Here is a 26051-nt window from a genome sequence, read left to right as displayed (position 1 = left end):
TAAGTATATAGCAATAATATTTGTTTCCAGGAGTTCTTAAATAAGAACTAATTATTTTTTTATATAATATGTAATGACTTTTATGTAAGGATGATGTAGATATTAACAGAAAATTTATAATGAATATATATACTATTTTTTTAAAAAAGCTATTCCATACTATCAAGGCTAACAAAGTTTTGCTTCTACTTGAAAATCATAAACTCATGCTGGGAAGGTACCAACCAATACTTGTGTCCAAGTTAAGTATTTGTCCTGAAACCTTAAAAAGACATGGATACATCCATTTCTAATGAGACTAGTTTGGAAACAGAGTGGTATATATACCATGCAGGCTTTTAAAAAATATGTTGTAAGGTGATAGTATAGCATAACTTAAAATAAAAAAAAAAAAAAACGTTTTCAGGAATTGAGAGAAAAAGAATATTCTCTATAGTAAACAGGGAAGCTTATCATCATATTATACCTTCACAAAGTCTAAACGAATTTTTTAAGAACCATTCTATCAATATGATTATTGGAATAGAAGAAATTATTTAAAAATGACAACATTTTTGTTTATTTTTGTTTAACAAACTACTAATATACTGCTTAATAGGTACCAGGCACTATTCAGCACTTAAATAAATTCACTTCATCACCTGACTTACTTTGTTATGAAATATGAAATAAAAGAAGCCACTAATAGCTTTTTTTGTAACTCAGAGATCAAATCAAAGTGACAACATCAAAGAATCATATTCTCTATTGATTAATCTGTAGACACAAGACATCCAGTCTGGAGTGGTATTAAGGATAATTTCTAAATTGGTATTATTCTATTTGTAAGATAATATTTCTTACAACAAATGTTCAGCTAGGGGCACCTGGATGGCTCGGTCGGTTGAGCGTCTGACTTTGGTTTAGGTCACGATCTCATAGTTCCTGGGTTTGAGCCCCGCGTCGGGCCCTGGGCTGACAGCTCTGAGCCTGGAGCCTGCTTTGGATTCTGTGCCTCCCTCTCTCTCTCTCTGCCCCTCCCCCACTTGTGCTCTGCTTCTCTGTCAAAAATAAATAAACATTAAAAAAAAAAAAAGTTTAGCTAAATAGATTAAGTACCTTTCATTAATTTTTAAAAAATTTATAGCTCAAGTTAAAATGGTCACTTCTTCCATTTTTACCATCTACTAATAATTTTACTTAAATACACAAGTGAATTTGAGTTCTAGGCTCTTGAAGAAAGTGCTAATAATACATATTGGGGTGGGGTGCCGGATGGAAACTCCAAATACCATAAACGCGTAAGCAGCATTTACCTGCTTTGTCTTGAACAGCAACTGCTCCTTTTCCCCCAGCTGTTGTCATGGGCTGTGGGAGAGCTGTGCCAGTGGAAGAGGTGGCTGCTTCTCGGCCGACTCCAGAATTCTGAACTCCTCCACTGGTAGTGCTCACATTAATGGCTCGTTTGTTCACAGCTGTGGGCTTATTTGAACAGCCTTTATTTAAACTTGACTGAAATGTAATGGAATATTTAAAAGCTCAGGTTTCTAATGCTCCATAGTATACATTAATATTTTATCAATTCCTTGTTAGGATAAAAATACATATATTTTCCCTTACAAATCTTAAGCCTGCTGATGAATCTGAGAGTTTCCCTCTGAACCAAAAAGCCTTTTAAAATATTTTTGAAGAAATACGAGAATTAAGTACAAAAAAATAGTTTAAAACCAAGTATCAAATAACTTTGTATCAAAACTATTTAAAATGCTTTCATACAAGAATGATCATAAAGCAAAACTACAATGTGTTTAATGGACAAAATATGACTTCCATATTCTGAGCTACACTTATTTAGTAAAATCAAAAACAATCAAAAGAAAGAAAATACCTTACCTTAGAAAGAGCAGTGGAGTACTGAAATGCTATACATCGCACAGAAGTCTTGTGAGCAGTGATGGTCTTAACTGGTGATTTCAACATCCTTAAATCATATTGATATATTTTCCCACGGGAAGATCCAATAGCCAAAGTGGCTCCATCAGGCATGAAATCTACTGCAGTTAGAGGGGTATCGGCCACTAGCGTTTTCACTAGCCTTTGGAAAGGGGAACAAAGTCTATGTAGGTATGTGAGTATATACAGGTATACAAGCATATGTGACGTTAGACAGCTATCGACCAAAACCAAAGTTACTTAGAATACACATTCCAAATATTTGCATAAAGCAGAAATTCAGAATTAGACTTAGAGACATTTCTAATACAATGGCAGATAAAGGAACTGCTGAACACAACATCGTATTTTTCTATTCACTTCCAACAGGTTAAGTTCTACATCTTCAGAAGCAATATGTATTCTTTTGAGTAATTACTACTTTGACAGTGAACGTGGCAGACTTCCTGGTGTTACTCCACAAACAAGGGTTCTAGTCTCAGGGTTAAGGAGGCCCTAAGTATCCCCCTTCCATTTATTGACCTGCTCAAGTCTCAAGAGGACTATGACCTTTCATCACAGGGGAGCAGCTGTGCATTTCTTGACCAAAAAGCTAACAATCCATGTAGCTTGATCCTCATGAAGCCAATACAGAAATATGGATACTGACCTGCTGAAGCTGAGCTTTTTGCCACAGTGTCTGGTGTACGAGAGAAATGCTTACTGACTCTTAAGGTTCTCAGCAAATTAGTTAACAAGAAAGAGTAAAACAACAATTTTTAAAAAAGAAGAAAGTGAAACAAGTAAACTTTTAACAAGGGCTGATAGTGGGTCCTTCCCTAGTAGTAACATTACCATTTTCTTCCACACAATCTTTAGATATGGTTAGGTGTTTTGAATACACCTGTAGCACTCTTATAACCATTTTTTTTTTTAACAGCTAACGAAGCACAGCTATAACTGTAAGAAAGAAGGCACAACTGACCCAGATACTTAAAAGATTACATACCCTTTAGCTCTAGATCAGTGGTTCTCAACTAAGGGCAATTTTGCTACTCTTGCTAATTTGGGGAATACTACTAGCATCTAGTGGGTAGAGGCCAGGGACGCTGCTGAATATTCTACGATACCCAGGACAGCCACCCCACCCCCTGCCCCCGCATCCCACATCCAAGAATTATCCAGCCCAAAATGTTAGCAGTTTAGAAACATTGCTGTAGATAATGAATTTTAAAGCAAATTAATCATATTGCCTTAAAAAATATATTCAGTTGTATTTTTGAAAAAGAATACTATGCTAAAATAAAGATGTGCCATCATTAACATGCTATTCTTAACATTCATCATCCAGATGTACTCTAAAGAACATCCACATTTCATCTATTTTTTTCTGCATGCGAGAAAAAAGAGAAAAATTTATCTTTTAGATATCAAGTACACAAACTTTAGATGTCCCAAACATTAATCAGAGGTCTATGTAAATCACAAATATGTCTGCTAATGAGATTATAGTTATTTGTTACTAAATTAAGAAATGATCATGTCACACTTACTTCTTACTTGAAGTATCATAGAGAATGATTCTTTTATCCAAGCCTATAGTCACAAATAGCAATTCATTGACAGGAGAAAAACAGATGCCAGAAGCTGGAGCTTTATGTGTACTGTCAAAGTTATGGTATGGACTCTGGCTATTCACATCCCAGAGAGTTACTACTCCGTTATCCGAAACACTGCCCAGTAGTGATTTCTTAAACAAGGAGTACTTCAAGTGCCGAACAGACTATGAAAATAGGAATAAATTTTATGTAACTGTAAGCATTCATAAGAACATTTTATATAAACTATATAAATAATGGCCAACCATCAACCACACTATTCACAGGGGATTTAGGACCTCTCTGGTTTATACAGTAACAGGTTTTAATTATGACAACCATAAAATCATTTAGTGGGTTATAAGATGACCCCAATACATACCAATATTCTAGTAATTAAATCTGTCATGATTTTATTATCTTGGAATAGAGCTACCTCAATCTCCCCTTTTGCGGAGGAAAAATACAAGATGTTGAGATTACTACATTAATTCATCAGGATTAGGAACATCTACCATAAGTAAAAGGCCCAGTAGTAGCCAATCACAGCCAAAACACGAACAAGTGTAAGAGAACACTGGCAGAGAATGAGCAATATTTCAAATTTATTTTCTATATGTATTTTAGATATTTGGATATATTTGTTTGAATCTGAGCATCTGATGTACTGGCAATTTAACACCTGAAGCATAATAAAAAATTAACTAAATCACAAAGAAATAATTGACAACACTATAGACTGGGAATGGATAATATCCATTCTTTCAAAGGCATCAGCCTGAGGGCAATACTGGCCTTTCTCTAAACACTCCTCCCTGGGGGCAGTGGAGACATACTCTCTTTCTAGTTTCTGTTGGACCAGAATAAACAAAGATTCAGTTTGAGTAAACAGGTCTTGAATTAAAACTGGATGAATTTTATCCACTTTTACTAAAATGTTGCTTTCAAACTTGTATTGATATTATCATTCACTGAGCAGAGGATTAAATATTTTACATTTAAACTAATTTTTCACTGCACAGAACCAGCAATATAAACATAGAAATTAAAAGTAGAATCCACAGAGTGGGAAACTGGCTCTAAGACATCTTCAAAGAGTTAAGTTACAGTACTGAATAAAGCAATAAAGCAGTCACTAGTAGGAGATAGTAGCTATATATATATATATATATATATACATACAGACACCCAAGGTAAGATAATTACTATGGTCGTCCATTAAATTTGGCTCCTCATTTTCATATGATTAGAGTACAAACAGAAAGCGTTGGTTTATATTTTGCGTATTTGTTGAGGAAAAGTATATCCACTCAAATAGCCAAATCTTTCCTCTGGTCTATACTCAAGAAAAAATACACTACTCACAGCTTAACTATATAAAAGACACAGAGATTTTTTAGTGAACTGTGATGTTTATAGAGTCACATATCAACCCATCAAAACATAAGCAAGACAATTTTTAAAAAAATTCTGCAGCATGTTAAGAGTTCATATAGTTAGGGTCCTTCATAAAATCTAAATTTGAATTTTTTTTTTTAACGTTTACTTATTTTTGAGACAGAGAGAGACAGAGCATGAACGGGGGAGGGTCACAGAGAGGGAGACACAGAATCTGAAACAGGCTCCAGGCTCTGAACCTTCAGCACAGAGCCCGACGTGGGGCTCAAACTCACGGACGGCGAAATCATGATCTGAGCCAAAGTCGGCCGCTTAACTGACTGAGCCACCCAGGCGCCCCTCATAAAATCTAAATTTGAATTAAATACACAGGCAGAACTGAAATAAATAAATAAATAAAACCATAAAATCACAGACCTCCTAGATCCTCAAAGTACATAAAATTCAACCTCTTAGTCATAGCAGGAGTCCTTAAAATATGGTCATCCAGAATCTATTTGAATATAGCAAGGAACAAGAAGCTTACTATTTTATATAATGAAACTTTATAAATAGTTAAAAATGTATTTCTTGATTAAATCAAATCCTAAATTCCAAATGTGCTTTATATTCTGTGGACCTGTATGGCAACTCTTTAGGAAAAGGCTAAAGAAAACCATAAATCTTCCTCTCAGATAACCTGGGTTCAAGTAGGGTCTCAGCCAAGTTTTGCAGGTCTTGGGTAAATTACACTCTCCAAGCCTCAGTGTGCTCAACTACAAAATAGAAAACACTCTTGTTTTGCAGTCAAGGTTGTTCTGAGGATTAAATAGTTTCTGCGCAGAGCCAGGGACATAATAGCCATCACCGCTATTCTCACATGACTCATTCTTCATTGCTTATGCACCCATCTGACCATCTTTGACATGTATATATTTTTTAAAAAACCCTAAGTAGCTACACTGACTTCTTTAAATGGTTTCCCCTCTATCTCTCTGAAAAAAGAGGTCTTTCTGATGTCTCTACATCTATTAAATCATGATGCCTTTAGAGTATCATTAAGAGAGTATCCATAATCCTGGATACCCAAACTATTAATCTGCTAAATTATATTTAAAATAAGTACTAATACATATTAGTATCAGCAGCACTTATTAAGCCCCTATGTTGCTCCAGATTCAAGCTACTTCTAAGAAAAAGAAATATATTGCCAGGAACCTTATTTAAAAAATCCCTATAAAGCAGCAATACTATTTTTTCTCACATTATTATTATGTAAGAATGTATATGCCTGTGGAGAAATATATGTTTCTAAATATAAAAAATACATCACTCTAGATCAGGGGCTGGCCAACTTTTTCTCGAAGGATCAAATAGTAAATGTTTTATGCTGTTGTACCACAAAAGCAGTATGAATAAGCACGGATGTGTTCCAATAAATTTTTATTTACACAAATAATGGCCAGCTATTGGGTCATGGTTTGTTGACACCTGCTATAAATGTTTGGGGAAAAAAAAAAAAACCACCCATAAAAAAAAAAAGAAGAGAAAAAACCATCCATAATCCTACCACCTACAGAAAAACTGGTTAACATTTAGTTTTGTTGTAAATAAGTCTTAGTTTTATTGTTTAAATATTTTTTTAATGTTTATTTTTGAGAGACAGAGTGCAAGCAGAGGAGGGGCAGAGAGAGGGGGAGACACAGAATCCAAAGCAGGCTCCAGTCTCTGAGCTGTCAGCACAGAGTCCAATATGGGGCTTGAACCCACGAACCATGAGATCATAACCTGAGCCAAAGTCAGACACTTAACCAATTGAGCCACCCGGGCACCCCTGTTTAAATACTTTTCTGTGTTAATGTACGTTTGTTTGAATTCAGTAAAGTATAAACAGAAAACCTGGGATCATACTTTATTAAGATGAAGTTGGTGTTGTCACTAATATTTTATCACACGATTTTAACAGCTGGATAATACATGAATGTATTAGTATATCAATTTACCTAAATAATCTAATGTTGGACATTTAGGTTATTTCCAACTTCCAAGTACCCTAACTATTATCATTTTTAAAAACTGCTAATTTCTGAAAGAATTTGTATTTCACTGCTGTTCATGCTTTAAAGGTTCTCAGTTGAAAAATGCTAAATGACCATCTGTCTTCCTTTTTTTGTGAACTGCCCATTAATCTACCTTGTTTATTTTCTATTGGGCTATTAAGATTTTTTTAAATCCTATTTTGCAATTGATTTTCCTATAATAAAGACATTAATGCTCTCATAGGTATAAATATTTCCCCATTTTCCTTTCAATTTTGTTAACTTTTTCAAATCTTGCTTTTTGCCAGATTTTAAGTTTTATGTACTTAAATTTATCAAATTTGTTCCCCTGACTTATAACTTTGTTCTTATACATAGAAAAGCCTTACCTTCACAGAGATAAGAATGTACATTCATATTTTATTATAGTTTTATAATCTCCAATACCTATATATACACATATAGATATATTAGACACCGTATATACATTATACACTGTATACTCTATATATGTGTACCTGTACACACATACATAAATATATACAATATCCCTTCAACTCCATCCCCCTGCTCTTCTTAATTTCCAGAGTCTCATTTCAAGCACTAATTAACTGTCACTGGAGCTACTACCCACTTCCATTCAGTCAACAGAGCTGAAGGAGAGCAAAAGTTCACATACAAGTAAGTGAGTGGAACAAAGCCAGGCAACCTCGGAAATTAAATTGCCATTAAAAAGAAAAACCAAAGAACAAAACTGAAAACAAGAGGGAGCTCTGTAAAGCTAGAAAAGATACCCTGAACCCCATCCCTGTGTAGAAGTTCAGGGAAACTAACTTTGCAGATAAATCCCATACAAAGTTATTATGAGAACAAAGAGAATAAAAAGAAAGGCATTCTCAAGAAATGACCAAAAAGAAAATAATATGATACAAGACATTTAAAAAAAACAATATAAATCAGAATTCGAAAACAGAAATGAGATGTTAGAACTTGGGAAAGAATTAGAAATTTTTAAAGTCTCTTCAAAATGAAGGCTAATTTAAAAGGAATACAAGAATGATTAAACACAATAGATAACACCTTAAAGACAGACAAAAAGGAAAGAATTTTTGAAAATTAAAAATAAGGAAAAAGTTAAAATGATTTGAAAGTAATAAATCTCTGAAGAAGATCTAACAAAGAAAAGACAAACATAAGGAAAATAACAAATTACTAAAAGCTATATAATTCAAGAAAACTTTCCTGAAAGATCTGAAACAACATATTAAATGAGCACACCATGTCCCTATGAATAGCAATACAGAACGATCAATACCAAGACATAATCTAATAAAATTACTGGACTTTATTCATTTTTTTGAATGCTTATTTATTTTTGAAAGAGAGAGCGAGTGGGGAAAGGGCAGAGAAAGAGGGGGACAGAGGATAGGGAGGTGGCTCAGTGCTGGCAACAGACAGCAGCCCAAAGCAGGGCTCGAACCCACAGACCATGAGATCATGACCTGAGCTGGAGTCAGATGTTTAACCGACTGAGCCACCTAGGTGCCCTGTAAAATTTCTGGACTTTAAAGAAAAAAAAAAAAATCCCTTGGAAATCTAGGGAGAAAGAACAAGTGACTTATAAGGAAAAAAATACTTAAATTATCATGAGACATTTGAGACCAAAATTGATGGGAGTAACACACTCGAGTTCCTCAAGGAAGAAAAATGTGAGCCTGCTGCTGAGTTACACTGAAAGAGAATTTGTTATCTCAGAAAAAGTCAAAAACAGAAAACACATATTTATGGAAATAATATTAATAAATATAGATAGGGTGCTTGTGATTGTAAAATTTTGGAAAATATCTAAAATATGGGAAAGTTTAGATAAACCGTGGTGTTTGAACATGGAATGTTATGGAGCCATTAAAAAATTATGGTTATGAAGACTAGTAAAATGAGAATACTTGGGATGGAACACTACCGAGAAAAAGGCAGGCAACAAGACTGGACCAACAGAATGATTCTAACTATGGAAGGAAGATAGATATACATAGTAACACTGCAAGAAAACATTCTTCCCATTAAGGAAAATTTGGAAGAGAAATATAGAAGGAAAAAATAGTCTTTAAAAGTATATTAAAGGTATGGATCAGAAGTTTATTTTATGCCAACACGACAATTATAAAACTGCTCAAAGAACACACTATATATAGACTAGACAAATATATACAAATACTAAGAAAATACTTCAAGGACATATTATCATGCAAACTTTGTATATCAATGCTCTTATAGAACATCAAGGAGACCACCTGATAGATATAAAGCTCTGTGGTCAAACTCTGAGTGGTGAAATTCAGGTATAAATATAAGCAAACAAGTTAACCAAATTAAAATTAAACTCATTCTTGACAAAAATAATTGTTATTTTTAAGTGTAATTAATAATTACTTACATTTACCAGACTCTATGCAAACAGGCTTACTAAAACTTAAAAGATCTATACCTAAAATATCAAAAATCACACTGAATAAAATTTAACATATACTAAAATACATTATATTTAAAACCTCATGAAAAGCCTGCTGCATTTAAAGATCATTTTTGGGATGGGCACTTGGGTGTTGTATGTAAGCAATGAATCATGGGAATCTACTCTGGAAACCAAGAGCACACTGTGTATACTGTATGTTAGCTAACTTGACAATAAATTATACTTAAGAAAAAAAAAAGGATCATTATTGATTCCTTAGATTCCTATTGAAATCTTCGAAAAGGACTGCAGCTTGGGAAAGGCAACACAGGTCAACCTATTTGAGAGCCTGTGCTGCTGAACCTGCCAAAGAGCAACATGCATCTGTAACCTGGGAGGTCTGTCAGCCCCAGCAGTTCTGCAGAGGCAGCAAGGCTCTTTTTCCCCTGTGAAAAGACACTGTGATCCGCACAAAACTAATAGCTTCAATTCAGCTCAGACACTTCAAAGTTAAGACCTAAATATAGGCAATCTCATTTCTGATACAAAATTCAGTATAATGCAGATTCATGGACACTCCACGGTTGTCACTTTTGCTAAGAAACCAATTTGATAATTTTTAAAGATTTCAAATTCTTGATTATTCAGAGAAACAAAAATTTTACATTTTAATCATCAGATGTCCCCTATCAACTATTTTTCTCAATAATCTAGACCCTGCCTAGAGTAAAACTGATCAACACAGAAATTGGGCTGGGTAACAGTATATGAGTTGAATTATATCAATTTTCTGACAGACTTAACATTTTTATGAACACTGTTTAAATTTAAGAGGTGAATATTTAATATATTTGAAATCTTAAATGAATTCTAATAAAAAAAAACTTTTAAATGAATGCTCAAGTAGCGAGTCTACGCGTCTAGTCACCAACAGATAAAGTATGCCATAATGAAATCATTTGTAGGAGAAAAAAAAATCACTCCAAAGATTTCAATTATGATGCCTGTATAAGGGAAACATAAGTATGCAGAATCATGAAAATTTAACTTTCTTCACTAAGAAAACTGGAACTGCATAGTTACAAACACAGGGACCAACCGGTATTGTCTAGCCCATGCACTTGGCTTTAAAGGTATTGAGGAAAATGAAATAATACAGTATACAAAAAATATATAAACATTCGCTCCAGGGAAAGGGGAAAAAATTAATTACTCCAGTTCAATTTCTTCACTTTCTTTAAAGCTTTCCTTTTTCTAAGTCAGTCTAAAACACAAAACATGATTACTGAGGGCAAGTTACAACTGGCAAATTAGCAGGTGTTTTGAGGGAATACATTAAACCTAAAGATATTCACACCAGTTTGGGAAAGTAAATCACAAAAGCTATTTTAATGATTTAATATGATTATTCATTAAAAGCTCACATTGAAGTTCACTGATCTTCACCCAAACATTAGGAGCTATGCTAAACACATTCACCATCTCATTTAGCCCTTAAAACAAACAAACAAACAAATAACACAACTCTACTGAAAGTATATTCTCATTTTCACTGGATAAAGAAAAGGAGGCTTGAGAATTAAGTAACTTGCCGGAGTTCACACAGCTGGCTCTCCAAATAAATGTGGGACCTGAGAGACAGAACTATACCAAAAGATCTTACAGAGTTGCTGACCTGTGCTAGCAGGAGGCAGCAGGTATGTGAAAATCTCAGGTGACCTTGCACAAGAGGTAAGCCTAGAGCATTACGGTTTTCCTCAACTAGAAGATAATTTAAATTCAGTTTTGCTCTGCAACTAATCAATGAAAATCCTTTGAAAATCAACAATACAGCGACCTGTCACCTAGAATTTTAAAGTATCTGTAAAGTGACAAGAGAATACTGCAAAGTTTCCAAAAGCTTTGGGTTCTCAAATCTTTAAATATTCAGCTGTTCCTGAGCTAGAAAGAGATTCCAAAGAAAACAGTGCTACCACTCTTGAAGAGTAGATCTTCAAAATACTAAGTTAAAAGTCTTATAATCTGAAAGTCCTCATTTATAAAATGAGAATAACATACATCTCACAAATGAGTAGCAAAAATTAAATGAGAAAATGGAATATAAAGCAATAACCACAGTGCCTGAGACACAATAAACGGTAGTAAGGTGATAACCTCTGCCTGGAATGCTCTCCAAACCCTCTGACCACCGACATTCACTGGAGAGCTACAGGATAGTCTTTGCCACACGTAATGCTGATGTAATTACATATCTGTATGGAAAGTTAAACCCTATATCTCACACCATACACAAAAATTAATTTGAAATGGGTGATAATAGACACAAATGGGGAAAGTAAAACAATAAAGCTTTACCTAAAAGAAAACAAAGGACACTATTTTAAGACCTTGGGGCAAGCAAGATTTTTTTTCAAGAGGACACAAAAAGCAGTATCCATAAAGAAAAAGTGATGTACTAGAGTACATTTCATTAAATTTAAGAACTTCTGCTCATTTAAAAAAAAATTTTTTTTTAAAGCTCATTTATTTATTTTGAGAGAGAGAGTGGGAAAGTGAGTGCACACAAGCAAGGGAGGGAGGGAGGGGGGGAGAGGGGGAGGGAGAGAGAGAGAGAGAGAGAGAGAGAGAGAGAGAGAGAATATCCCAAGCAGGGTCCACACTGTCAGCACGAAGCCTGATGTGGGGCTCACACCCACAAACTGTGAGATCATGACCTGAGTCAAAATCAAGAGTTGGATGCACCCCCTGTATTCATTTTTTACAAAGGCATTAGAGTTAAAAGGCCAGCTGTAAGCTAAAAGAAGATATATGCAACATGCATATCCATAAAATTGCTCCATCCAGAACATACAATTAAACTATAAATCTATCAGAAAAAAACACAAGTAACAAAATACAAAAAGGAGGAACACTCTTGAACAGTGACTACACAAAAAAAGGCATATGAAAATACACTCAACTTATTCAACACAGAGAAATGAAAATGAAAACACAGTAAGATACCACCACACAACCATCAAAATTGTTACAATTAGTAAGACACAATAGTTGGTACTAGCAAAACTGTGGAGCAACTGAATCTCACAAACAGTGCTGGCAGAAGCGTACAATGGCACAAGGATTTCAGAAAATCCTTTGGCATTTTTTAATATAGTAAAACATGATGCCTACATTAAGACTTAAGTCCATTTATGAGTATTTACTCAAGAAAAATGAAAACATATGTCCAAAAGAAGACACATACAATAATATTCACAGCAGCTTTATTATAATAGCTAAAAACTAAAAACAACTCACATGTCCATCAACAAACTGTGGCATATCCATGTAATGGAAAACCACAAAGCAGTAAAACAGTATAAACTACTATTCCATCCAACAAAGCAAACATAGTGAAGACTAAAAGAAACCAGACACATTCAATTCTTTTAAGAAATATGAGGTAGCACCTGGGAAAGGTTAAGCGGGGAGTCCTCTGATGTGCCAGAAATGTTCTATACCTTGAACCTGGTAGTTACGCAGGTATATGTACATATAAAAATTCATCAAGCTGTATGCTTAAGATGTATGTACTTACTATGTAAGTTATATTTCAATTGTAGACATTTAAATAATTTACACATAATAAAGACAAGAGCAATAACTAAATCTAATGTTTTCAGGACTATTCCTTCATATCTGGTTTTAATAAAAAAACAAAAAAACCCCTCTCTAGTAAGATACAATACAAACTGAAATGTAAGAATATACATGGTAGGTATCTGACCTTTCATGTTACTAAAAAGTCAACTCAGAATTTATAAAGCTAAACATGTCATGCTTCTAATATATCAGAAATCGGGGGGAAAAAAAGGAGAGAAAGAAGAAAAATTAATTCCCTTAAGAAGCAAGACATTGGAACACTATGATGCTTTTCACAATAGTTCCAATGTCTATGGGCTTAGGTTTTTGTCTCCCTCATCAAAATATAAATAACCAAAAAGAATCACAAAAACAAAATATTACTTCCTGCTTTTATGCTAATATTAATGCATTTTTCTGTGGCAAATCTCTCATCCACATCCATAAAAGCCAGAAAGTGAAATTGCCTCCAAAGGCTTTCTCTCAGTTCAAGGTTTCTAGGATTCTGACATTCAACTAATCAATAACTCTGATTAGCAACTTAAATGCCTTCCAAAATAAAAGCCAAATCTTTGGTCTGGCATTCAAAGTTCCACATCAACATTATTCTATATTTACCTTTCCAATATCTTCTCACATTGGCCCTAAGAAGAACCTACGTGCTTTCCTTAACCCTTGTTTTTGTTCGTGTGATTTCCTTCATATAAAATATTCTTCTCCCAAAGTTCTAGATTAGCCTATTAAAATCTTTGTTACCTATAAATCCACTCACATATTTATTGAGGATCTTTTCCACATGAAGTACAAAGTTGGATAATGGTTGAGGACAAAGGAATGAGACACGGTTCCAACTGTAACATGGGAATGTACAGAGCTAACCCTACTATAAATTAGAATCAACTAATTAGCAGTCAATTCATAGTGTAGTAAAAACAAAACAAAATAAAAATCATTTAAGCATTAGACCCAGCTAAAAATCCTCTCTCCTTCAATTTTCCCTATTTTATTCCCAGATAATTTTCTCTCACTGTTTTGAATCACCATAAGATTGTTTTATAGGAATCACCTATAATATCATCTATAGGTTTATCTCTTTTATTCTCGCAATACAGAAGAAACTTGAGAAAAGACTTCTTTTCTGTATTTTAATATCCATTAAATTTTCTTTAAACACTAAATATACAGTGAATACTGATTTCCAAAACTGCTTTTTAAAAGTGAAGAGCTCCCATATTTTATCTAATAATAGGGCCAAAGTGATTACAATAAAAACTAAGGATTAAAAGAGATTGCACTTCACTAGAAATTTCTGTCCAGAATTTCACGGAAGGTTGGCCAAGAATTAGATTTTTTGAGTAACTAAATTTATTTGGTTAACTATCGAACACTTAACACAAAAAACAAAGCTCAATTTACCCTGTGCCTAAACACACTCAATTATCCATGCCCACCAAACAGTATTTATGAAGAGAAATATCTGTCTTGTAGTTGGTACAGTTGGAAATAAGCAATGCTTCTATAATTGTGATGTCATAGAAAGATTAATATCCATGTTTCAGATTTCACCTGCCAACAACTGTTTGTGTTTTGTTATATATAGTCATATTCTAGGATCATGTGGCTATTCAGTGGCATAACTCAACACACATAAGCAATATAATCTAGTATGAATTACCTTATTCGAACATTTTTAAACAAGACCATTAAAAATAGCTAGCTGTAAATTTTTCAAGCAAACTAAATACAAATTTAAAATATTTAATTTTAAAAACTTAAAATTGAGAGGACCTGGGTGGCTCAGTCAGTTGAGAGTCCGACTTTGGCTCAGGTCACGATCTCACGGTTCATGAGTTCGAGCCCCTGCATTGGGTTCACTGCTGTCAGCACAGAGTCAGCTTCGGATCCTGTGTCACCCTCTCTCTCTGCCCCTCCCCTGCTCATGCTCTCTCTCTTTCAAAAATAAATAAAACATGGAAAAAAAATTTTTTTAACTTAAAATTCATTGTCTTATGTAACTCTGTCTTATCAACTCTGTTTTGAATAAACCCATACTGTACCTGGTTACTACCATGGCCAAAAGGAGTACTAGATAAATTAGTGGTTACACTGTGCAAAATAATTTCACCACTGAGAGATCCAGAAGCAATGTAACAATCATTCCAATTATATGTAACACAAGTTACTTCATCTTTATGATCCTGAAAAAAAGAAAGGAAAGTTAAGTACACTGCCACATAACCGTCATACCTCACATCTTCATGTTCTTGTAAATTTCATTTCTTTTTTAAATAAAACAGTATGTATTTGTGAATCTAATATTTGCTTTAACATTTTCCTCAAATAACCTAAACAAATTACTCAAATGAGTAGGAAACTATCTGATCAACATCAAGTCTTCTCAAGGAAAAGAGACTTAGTTTTTATAACTGTAATAATGATCATGCACTCCAAAACAAGAGACAAAAGGGAAGGTAATTTTCTAGATAGCATTATGTCTCCCTTCCACTGACAAGTAACATTTACAGCAAGTTGACTATTGTGGGAGAGTCCCTGGCCTTGAGAGAATCACTGTTCAATGAAGAAGAGGGGACATTTAAATTAACATGAAAATGGCAGAAGGAATGCTAAATGAGTAGTAGATGCAAAGTGTCCTAGGAAAGAGAAAAAGGCATAACTGGACCTGAGTTGACAGAGGAAGCTTTGTGGAAGACATAAAGCTTGAGGTCAGCCTTAAAGAAAATAATAAACCAAAAGCAGGGAAAGGGGAAAGAAACCAGACATGCAAAATGCAAGACAGCCAAAACAAAAGCCCAAGCCAGAAGGAGCAAGGCATGGTTGACAGACAATAGCAGCTGTTTCCATTTGCTGAATACCTACTAATGCTGGGAACTTTATGGATTATTATTAATCCTTAGAAGAATCTTAGGAGGCAAGGTCACTTTTCTTATTTTATGGATGAGTTAACTACATGAGGCACAGGAAGTTTACGAAATCTGTGCAAGCTCACATAACTACTAAGTGGCAGACCCAGGATTCAATTCCAGGTCAAACCCCGAAGCCTATTTTCTTCTTGGGATATTAGGCTGTCTCCAAAATCCAAAGGGGAATCCACTTTGAGGAAATAAAAGTGGTTTTAAACAAACTGAGTTCACAAACACTATATTTTCCAAAGTCAAATTAGAGATATCTAGTAGGCACAGAGAAAAGTGGTAAGAGTTAAGAGTATAGTTTTTAAGAGTTTGCTATTTATATTAATAATATAAACAAAATAACTTTTGTATCTAATAATTAGCTTAATGTAACATCAAGAATAGTAGCTAAAATATTCCACTTATAATCCAATTTTTTCAAATGGTCCCTCAAGCATGTCTGGAGATACTTTCACATGTCACTCCTTTCCTAAATCAAAGAAAAAATTGCTATCCCAAGGGGAAAAAAAATGCCTGATGAGAAGAAAAAGGAGAGTGGACATTTAATGCATTGTTCCCACTTGGAAAATTAAGAACATGGGGTCCAATACAATTTCTACGACTTTATAGAGAGGCAGGGGTCTTCCTTATTTTAACTGTGGAAAATAAGTCATTCTGTAAATCTTCAACAAGCACCTACCAAGTGCTAAAAATTGTGTTACCAGGGAGAGCACCACAGAGAAGAGAGCCCAAGTGAAAGATTAGGTTTCCCACTATCACAATTAGTCAAATACTTGTTAACTGAATGAACAAAAAAAAAAAAACAAAAAAAAAACAAACAATGAAGTGCCCTAAGAGTTGCAAACAATGAGAAGAGCTAAAACTATCTGGAGTAATTGGGGAAAGTGAGGAAGGAAAAACAAGTAGAATTTTTCATGCAGTAGGAGTTAGAGGTGTAAGTGATGCTCCTAAAATGAGTGAGAATATGTGACAAAAACTGGCCACAGACTTCTAATCTCTTCTCAATTCTGTAAAACATTCTCTGCTCATAGTATGTATACCCCCTCTAAATAGCTTTAATTCAACTATTTCATAATTTAAAAGATTAAACAATGGATAATAATCTGAGTTTGCATCTCATCTTTGTCATACTAGTTGTTTGGCACTGAAGAAGTTCTTTAACTTCTCTCAGCCTGAGCTCCTCCAAAGGTACACAGGAACAGCAAGCACTACCTATCTGCAGAATTCTTGAGACACACAGAATAAACGTATATTATGCACAGTGGCTGGCATATCAAAGAACTTAATAAAAGTTAACTATTCTTATTTTGGCAACTTTTGAATTTTCCTTAATTCTCTTCAAAGTTTAGCTAATACCTAAAATAAACTTCCACAGGTAACATTTTAAACAGCAATTACAGGATTATATTTTAATTACTCTAAGAGAAAATCATTCTCTATATACAACTTCCCTAGTAAGAATTAAGTCAGTGACATCGGACATGAACAAATAATAACGACATCCAGCATTTGCTTCAAAATAATCTGAGGTTGAGATTATATAATAATCTGATTAGAGAGAAGATAAGGGAACAGATAAAATAATACTGGCCATGAGTTCATCATCATCAAAGTCTGATAATGAATGTGTGTGCGTGTGCATGTGTGTGTATACACATCAATGTTCAGAACTTTTCATATTAAAAGTTTTTTAAAAACATATAAAAATTAAAAATAACTTTAAAGATGAGTTTCCAAATATTAAAAGTACACAACAGTGAAAAGTAGAATCCCAAAAAAAGCATAACCCAGAAGCTTTCATGTGGTTATTTTTATTCTGTGAAACTGCAAAAAGCTAACCATTTAAAGAAATGTTAATTATCCATAGTAAATTATTTTAGAAAAAATACCATTACCAAGATGAAAACACAAACAAAAATAACACAAATAGCAGCAATCATATACAGTAGAGAACTAAGAAGCTGAATCCCAACTCTGATTAGTAGACCGATTACTGCCATCCCAAAACCACTCTCATTTTTTTCAGAGACTTAAAAAAAGATCTCTAATGACAACAACTCATACTTTAGAAAAAATGAAGGAAGTGGTTTACTCAAAAAAGAGTAGACTAAGTGAAAACTAAGGGGAAAGTTTTAAACACCAATAATATGCATTGGTGACATATGGAGATAAAAATAGACCAAAAAATTTTTTCTGACTAATAGCATCTTTATTTTCCCTAACAAACCTCACTTCAATTCTGAAGCATCTTATTTTTATCATCAGAGCTCAAAATTAAAAGTTTGGTAATTACTTTAAACATTGTAAGATGTTCTAAAAAACAAGTTGCTTACCTTAAGAGACCGATGAACTCTTTTTGATTTTAAATCCCAAATATTAACAGTGTTATTTAGGCCTCCACTTACCAAATACATAGATGTGGAATTTAAACTGACACATGTCTGCTTTTGCTATTAAAGAAAAAAGAAAGTTACCTTAATTTAACAGGGCCCAGAGCTGACTTCCAATTCCCAACCAACACTTAGTAAGCACTATGTAAACATTTGTTGAATTAAATGTGATAAACAAGCTAAGACTTCTCCTAAAGATTCAGTTCTCATCACCTTCCACATGCATCCAACAGCTTGTAAGGAATTCAAAAGGACTTCAAGGAAATCAGAATCATGTTCTCTTCCATAGAACACAGGAAACAGAGGAAGCTTAGGAAACATCAGCAGGTCCTGGCTTCCTATCAGGAATTACTTGCCCTTAATATTTCCCCCCAGTAAAATCTACTCTTGCACTTCCACAGAGTATATTGAGTTAGGATTCACCCACAGCTCATAAAACACTAAACCTAGAAGAAACTTTAAAGAATGTCTAGACCCCTCATTTTACAGATGGGGAATATAAAGAGGTTAAGATACGTGCTCAAAGCCTCACAACAAAGTCTCCCCCTAAGGAGCCCAAGTCTCAAACATCAGGTCATGAGAACCTGACTCTACACTCTTCCTTAGGTCTGTAAAGACACCATCCACTAAGTTTCTCAAGATAAAAGTCCAGAATTAACTTTGACTCCTTTACTCCTTCCCCGTCATCTACAGAAAGTTCTTTAAACTCCAACACTAACATAAACCCCATAGGGCCCCCCTCTTTATCTACCGCAGCCACCAGCACACTAATCCCAACTCCACAGAACAGCAGCAGCCTCTTAACTGGCACCTCACTTCCAACCCTACTCCTCTACCTTCTATGCTCCACAAGTAGGATGACCTTTAAAAACTGCAAATCAGATCACAACGCTCATATTCAAAAATCTTTAATGGCTTCCACTCAGCCCTAAAATAAATTTCAAACGTATTAACCTGGCTTTCAAAGCCCCATTCCTCTGACCCCTTCCTACCTTATCTCACCATTTTCCTCAACACCCACTAATTCTCTAGCCACACTCACCTTCTTCTATTACTTAAACATAACAGTCCTGTTTTGGCTTCAAGGCTTCTACACAACTATTCTTACCTAGAAAGCTAAGTTCCCCCAAACCTTGGCTGAATGACTCCTTCTGGTCAATAGACAGCAACTTTCAATGCCACCTCTACAGGAGACCTCCCTTGGCCTCCTAATGTAACCTGCTATCTCAATTTCTTATTTTAGTTCTCTGTGTAATAACTTATCACTATCTGGGTATCATTCTGTAGTCTATTGTCTATCTCCCCCCAGAATGTCAGTTTCATGATCACTAAGCCCATTTCCATGCCCAATAAATATTTATGGCATAAGTAGGTAAAAATACAGAAGTTATCAAGTTTCTCACTATGAGTATCTACGAGCATCATCTATCTGGTAGTGCCATCAGTAACTATGCTACCAATAAAATACAATGTTGCATGTTATTTTTCCTATTTAACCTTCAGATACACGATGCAGTAACATTAATTGCTCTCACCTCTAGTTGTATGCCTTGGGGAAAAAAATAGAGAAATGAATTCCAAGGGGGACCTTTTATTACTCAGCTAAAAGTTAAAAGGCAAGCTATGTAGGTCTAGGCAAAGTCATCTCACCTTTCTAAGCCTATGTTTCTTCACCTAAGAAGTGAGAAATGAGGACAAGATCTATCATTCTCACCTTAAGAGTCCAAGCATCTGGAAAAACACCCCATGCTCAAAAGAGCATTTCTTTCCTTTTTATTTTAATTCCAGTATAATTAACACAGTGTTATATTAGTTCCAGGTGTATAGTATAGTAATTGAACAGTGCTATCCACTACTTAGTGCTCATCACAATTAAGTGTACTTTTAATCCCCTTCAAGAGCACTGGATTCTTAAAAGGGTACAGATACCCACCTTTCCCCTCCCTCAAGGTTTCTTCCAGCTCTGAAATTTCTGACTGAGAGTCAAAATTACTAACACATATAAAAATATCAGGAGCACATTATATCAGTGTTTCAGTACAGTTGCTATAATTCCCTTATGGACACCGTTCTAGGAACTGACTTTGGTCTAAACAGACTAGTAAGATTTAGAATCTCGTTATCACCACTAATCAGGACAGTTTGCTAAGAGCTTTCCGAATAACTGTTAAAGAGAATAGATAAGAGTGGTGTCCATCAAAGATCAATATATTACAACTTTAATCATCAAAAACAAGTCAAATTACTAAGGACTCGGAACAAAACCTATGTTTTTAACTGACTTACCCTGATGATAGAAGATCTTTTTTATGCTGATATATTATTAATGTAGCTAATGAACTTAAATAATTAATGAAAACTGTGTGCTTATCAGGAATCCTGTACCTTAAGACACAAGCAATGGGTGAAGTTTTTAAAATCTAAAATAAGAGCTGTTCAAATGTCTAGGTTATACAGTAGCCTATCGTATTCATTATAATACTATTAATAGCAAATTGCCTATTCTGATGAGATAAAATACAAAATCAAAGAAAATAAATATAAACTTAAAGTTCTGCTCTAAAAATTGTGTTAAAGTAAGTAGGACAGAATCTTATTTTCCCAAGTAGTAATGGTCTAATATCTCAAATGGCACGTGAGTAATAGGACTTGGGTCCTACAAAGCAAAGGTTATCAGCACACTAATATGTTACAAGAAATTACTAATAAACACTAAGGAACCACTGTTTGCAAAATATTCCTATAAGCAAATTAAATTAAAGCAGGTTCAAATTATAAGAAATAACCTCACCTTTCATCCACCTGTATTCTGATGTCATTTCTTAACTGTAGGAAAGAGAACTAACTATAGCAACTGACATGGAATATTCACAAAATCCTTACAACTGTGTTACATTTGTGAATATCATCTGTTATTTTCATACTTTAATAATAACAACAACTACAACAACACAGTTCCCAAACTGTTCTGAGGCATAATGCACAGAAGGAGCACAATATATACTGTGGTGGAAGAGGAATCTGAAATTGTTTTGATGTTGACATCCAATTCAACAAATGCTTGTTGACACCTTTGATAGTATCTAAAGATCCAAATATGACTAAGATGTTCTGCCTGCTCTTGAAGAACAGTTTCCTTTTATCAACCAGGGATGCTCTCTGCCTCAATGTTACTTAACTGAGTTTGAATAGGCAGTGTGTCTCAAATTTCATGTCTACCCTAGCAGACATTCTCTGCCCCAGCCTCCAACATCTGTGGGCTGGAATTGATGCTTGTGTCAATCCCAAAAAAAGAATGGGTAGAAACCTAAAGTCCTTTTTAAATTAGATGAGCTCATATTCCATTGTTCTCCTTTATTTTTTCTAAGTGGACTACCTCACCTATTCCAGTGTATAAAATTATGACAATTCATAATGCTTTGTGGCTTGCTATGAAAATTTTGAAACTTAAATTAAGAACAAGCTACCACCTACTTGCACCTTTTTACTTAAACCTTTTTTTTTTTTTTTTTTTTTAAATAGCTTTCAGGAAGTGTGTGTGACTAACAATGAAGACACCATCATTATCCTGAATCAGAGGGATTAATCTATAAAACAAGAAACAATATGCAATGAGAACTTCACTTAAATGCACTGGGACCAATGCTCAGTTTGACAAAGCCATTCTGTTCTAGGAGAGCTTGGGGAGACTCAGGCAGGCCCCTCAGTACCATAGGGACAGAAGCTATAGTAGCTACCTTCACATAGCGGTCATTAGCTGATGATCCTGAGCTCAACGTCAGTAAAGGACAGGGATACATCATTAGGACTCTTATGACCAAATCCACCTGGTAACCTAGCCAGGGGTGAGGCTCAAAAAAGGCAGCAATACCAAGGAATCTCCCACAGAGAGATGGAGAAAGCAAGTGACTAGTTGAAAAAAACCTAAGTCCTTGATTGCTCCCCTTGGATCCACTATTATTTTACCTAAAGATGTTTCAGTACCTATCTCCTCTTCAAGTGTTACTGTATTATTTTGAGCTTAGGTTAAGAATAGTACTTTTCAACACATTTATATTTAGTTGCAAGCACCATAAGAAGCAGTTACCACCCAAGTAGAATTAAGATTTTTAATAGAAGGTTAAAAAAAACAAAAACAAAAACACTTACCCCTTCACCAAGCTCTAAAAGTGGAACAGGTTTACATTTGCAACTTGAAACAACAATTTTGTCGCCACTGGAAGAGGCTGTCACTAGAAAGTTATCTAAATGAAGAGTTATGGAGCATCAAACAATCCGTGAGCATCTCTATCACTAGACTATTACTGCAAGAATTATTATGATAAAAGCAAGTGCACTAACCTAAGACAAGCAAGTGAATATAGCTTACACACCAGCTTTCAAAAATGGCTCAGGTTACTAATTACTACGACTAATTCTCTTTACTACTACCGCAGGGAAGAGCCATCCTCTCTGGCTTTGCTATTACTTGAAAGCTATTTTACCCAAGTGAAATACTACTCCATTTTCAAAGAATAGGCCAGAAGGTCTAATTTTATCCTTCAAGAATGAGATCATGATAAAAGCAACATCAGCAAATATCAATCAGCCTTTTCATCTATACACACCATTCAAGATAGTTATTTATTATTAACACAGTGCTTGGTACCAATTTAGTCTAGGAAGTAAACATCCACATTAGTCTCCTATTCGTCCACTAAAAATATAAAGCCTGATATATTCTTAGAACTGGAATTTTTATGATAGAATGTTTCAATCTTAAATATATTAACAATAAATATAACAGTAAGTACAGAAAATATAAATAAATGTGGTTAAAGAGCAACTATTTATTCCATGGAAGAGTTAAATTTTTAAATAACTAAACAATGTAAAATTAAATTTTAAATAAATTTAACTTAATTTAAAATTATATTACCGTATTTTACAGAAATTATAAGCAAAAACAATCAGTAAACACAAAACAATGTAAATTAAGTATTTTTAAATTAAAATGATTAAATGCGATATACTCAAGAACAAGAGTCTAATTTTGAGAGTCATAACAAGTTAAAATATCAGAAGTTTAAATCTATGCTTTTTAACAAGCAAAGTCTTACCTGCATTATTTTTGGATGGCTTGCATAACATTTATTATTTCATGAATAGACCATGGATTATGATTTTATTATGATACATGATTCAAAAAAATATCATTCCTACCTAAATATTACAGCACTGAGAAAAACAAATCATTTCCCTTTCCTTGGCTTCATCCTCTACTTACTGCTACTTTTTCTCCTTAGAATACAGAAAAGGACTGAACAAAGATAATACGAAAAGGTAACATACTTACTCCTTTAATTTCTCTTGTAGCTTTTGAAGTCATGAGAAAGTGAGGGACATTACCTAAGAGGGCCAAAAAACCAATTTCCCTGGCACCTCACCCTTAATCCTGTTCTTGGAATCCATGCTAAGTGGACCCCAAGTAGCTGAGCCTGAGAAGTACCTGTTCTTTAGTCACTAACCTCCAGGGACAAGATCAAAGCCTCCTTAGAAGTAAGACCATCGCGTCAGGCTCTGTGCTGACTGCTCAGAGCCTGGAGCCTGTTTCAGATTCTGTGTCTTCCTCTCTCTCTGACCCTCCCCCATTCATGCTCTGTCTCTTTCTGTCTCAAAAATAAATAAACGTTAAAAAAAAAAAAAAAAAAAAAGAAGACCATATACAAAAGTTTCCTGTACATATCTACTTGTACAAGAAAACTATATAGAAATAAGACCAGGTTCCAAAAATCATCCCACACTACCTCACGATCACATCAGTTTTGTTGAGAACATTAAGTGGTTTATCAGCAGATGCTAACTAATAAAACTCCTTGGAATAAAAATAAACCCAAAATATTAAAACTTATCAAGAATTGCTACTTTTCTCTTAAACGGTAAATAATAGGGAAATTAAGCTCCACACATAATAAAAACCTAATAATAGAAGCAGCCTCACATATTTGTCACTCTCTTTAAAACATTCCTTCCTGCCCCCCCCCCCCCAAATTACACATCTGGAGAGTCCTTCAAAAATGTACTCCCTTGGCCATGAGTTTGATTAATAGAGCACCAAAGTAATTTATGTTCCTACTTTAATACAAAATCAAGGAATGATAAAGAGGTAAATTTAATTTAATAAAAAAAATTCATCATTTTTGTTACATATTTGCAAGAATAATTCGGTTGGGCATGAAAACTTGTTTTTGTTCACAAATCAGTCATATTTTAAAGTTCTGATATTTTTACTTTTATCAGGAAACAGAACATTAATACTTTGGTATTGATAAGATCAGACACACATTAAAACTTTATTCGTTAAGAAATAGTCTATATGTAAGAGCTACACAAAAGAATGATAATTTCTAGCATACCAAGTTTACAGAACATGTTCATAGCACTTTGTTTAGAGCAGTGGTTCTACTGAGGGCTACCGGAATCTGGTGGGTAAAGGCCAGGAAGGCTTCTAAACATCCTACAATGCACACAACAGCCCCCCAAACAGAGAATTATCTAGCCCCCAATGTCAAAAGTGCAAGGTTGAAATATTCTGATTTCTAAACTTCATTTCCTCGTGCATTTTATCCACATTTAGGAGCTTACTAAGACAAGGAGAGAGAAAATCAGAAACATAGAAAAACTGAGGAAAATTCAATGTAGACAATTTCTTTGAGAAATCAAGATATTTTCATCATAGACAAGAAGAGAAATATAAGAGCATATCAGTAAGATGAGGATGTTGGAGAATTTTAATTTTTATTTTAAATTTAATTTTGCTTCTGTCTTTGAGTTGTCTTTAATTTGCAGACCAGATCCATAAATACCCAAATGTAGATGCAAAAACTCATTCCAAACCTTTCAGAAGTTTTCCCACCATTACCTACCTTATTCCATCTGGGTTCAATAACAAACTGTTGATAAGAAAACTACTTCTATGGCCTGGATCCAGTAGCATATATATGTATATACATTCATATGATGATATACTGTTAAACTACTATTTCGCTGTATCCATCTAGCTTTCATAGCTATGCAAAATATATTATTGGTCACATGCAAAAGGTTTCACTGATACTGGTTTTTTTAGCCTAACAAAAAGTGTTTTGTTTTTTTTTTAAAGGATACTATTGCTGCTCCAACACACTGAGCTGATTCCATGTGGTGATGTGTGTGGGTTGAATTTGTCCACCAATGTCATAGATGGAGCATCCCATATTTTAACATCATCTCCAGATGAGGCAAATCTGAGGTTTTCCTGCATGACTGCACCTACAAATAGTTTTAAAACACTATACTTAAAAAACAGTTAAGGATAGGTCAAAAAAAAAAGTTGAAATGAAGGATCTACTCTAAACCCAGTGGCTCCACTGTCCACTTCTGTTCCAGAGTGGGTGCTCACCACCAGGTAGCTGGAACGATACTTCTAAAATCATATTCTCTCGGTTGACCCTTCCAATGGTTCTCCACAGCAATTATAATGATATCCAACCTCCTTGACATGCCTTATAGGACCTGGCCCTGGTGTAACACCCCTACTTCTCTTCCCCAGGGCTACCAAACTCCCTGGCCTTCTTTCTTGCCTCAGTCCTTCCATTTGCTGCCCCCTCCACTTGGAACGCTCTTTCCCCAGATTTCCCAGGGTCATCTCCTTCACCTCACTCTAGTCTCAGCTCAAATGTCTCCTCAGAAAGGCCTTCCTGGCCACCATG

General features: G+C 34.5%; 1 protein-coding gene across 3 annotated transcripts in view; it reads right to left on the bottom strand.

Annotated features, from left to right (window-relative positions):
- NEDD1 (NEDD1 gamma-tubulin ring complex targeting factor) overlaps window positions 1-26051 on the bottom strand; it is a 47018-nt gene that overhangs the window by 18519 nt on the left and 2448 nt on the right. For 2 of the 3 annotated variants that reach the window (XM_060656696.3, XM_060656697.3), the window contains exons 2-8: window positions 25468-25611; window positions 22471-22565; window positions 18265-18381; window positions 15059-15199; window positions 3465-3694; window positions 1873-2074; window positions 1296-1491 (exon numbers count right to left, since the gene is read on the bottom strand). In XM_060656696.3, coding sequence (XP_060512679.2) covers window positions 1296-1491; window positions 1873-2074; window positions 3465-3694; window positions 15059-15199; window positions 18265-18381; window positions 22471-22565; window positions 25468-25603 — 1117 coding nt within the window. In that variant the 5' untranslated portion in view covers window positions 25604-25611. The remainder of the gene's footprint in view (window positions 1-1295; window positions 1492-1872; window positions 2075-3464; window positions 3695-15058; window positions 15200-18264; window positions 18382-22470; window positions 22566-25467; window positions 25612-26051) is intronic. The other variant, XM_060656698.3, reaches the window with a different exon arrangement.

This window comes from Panthera onca, chromosome B4 (assembly GCF_046562875.1).
Source record: "Panthera onca isolate mPanOnc1 chromosome B4, mPanOnc1 haplotype 2, whole genome shotgun sequence".
Lineage (NCBI taxonomy): Eukaryota > Metazoa > Chordata > Mammalia > Carnivora > Felidae > Panthera > Panthera onca.
Note: the sequence above shows the minus strand (reverse complement) of the source record. Positions and strands in the feature narration are given on the sequence as shown.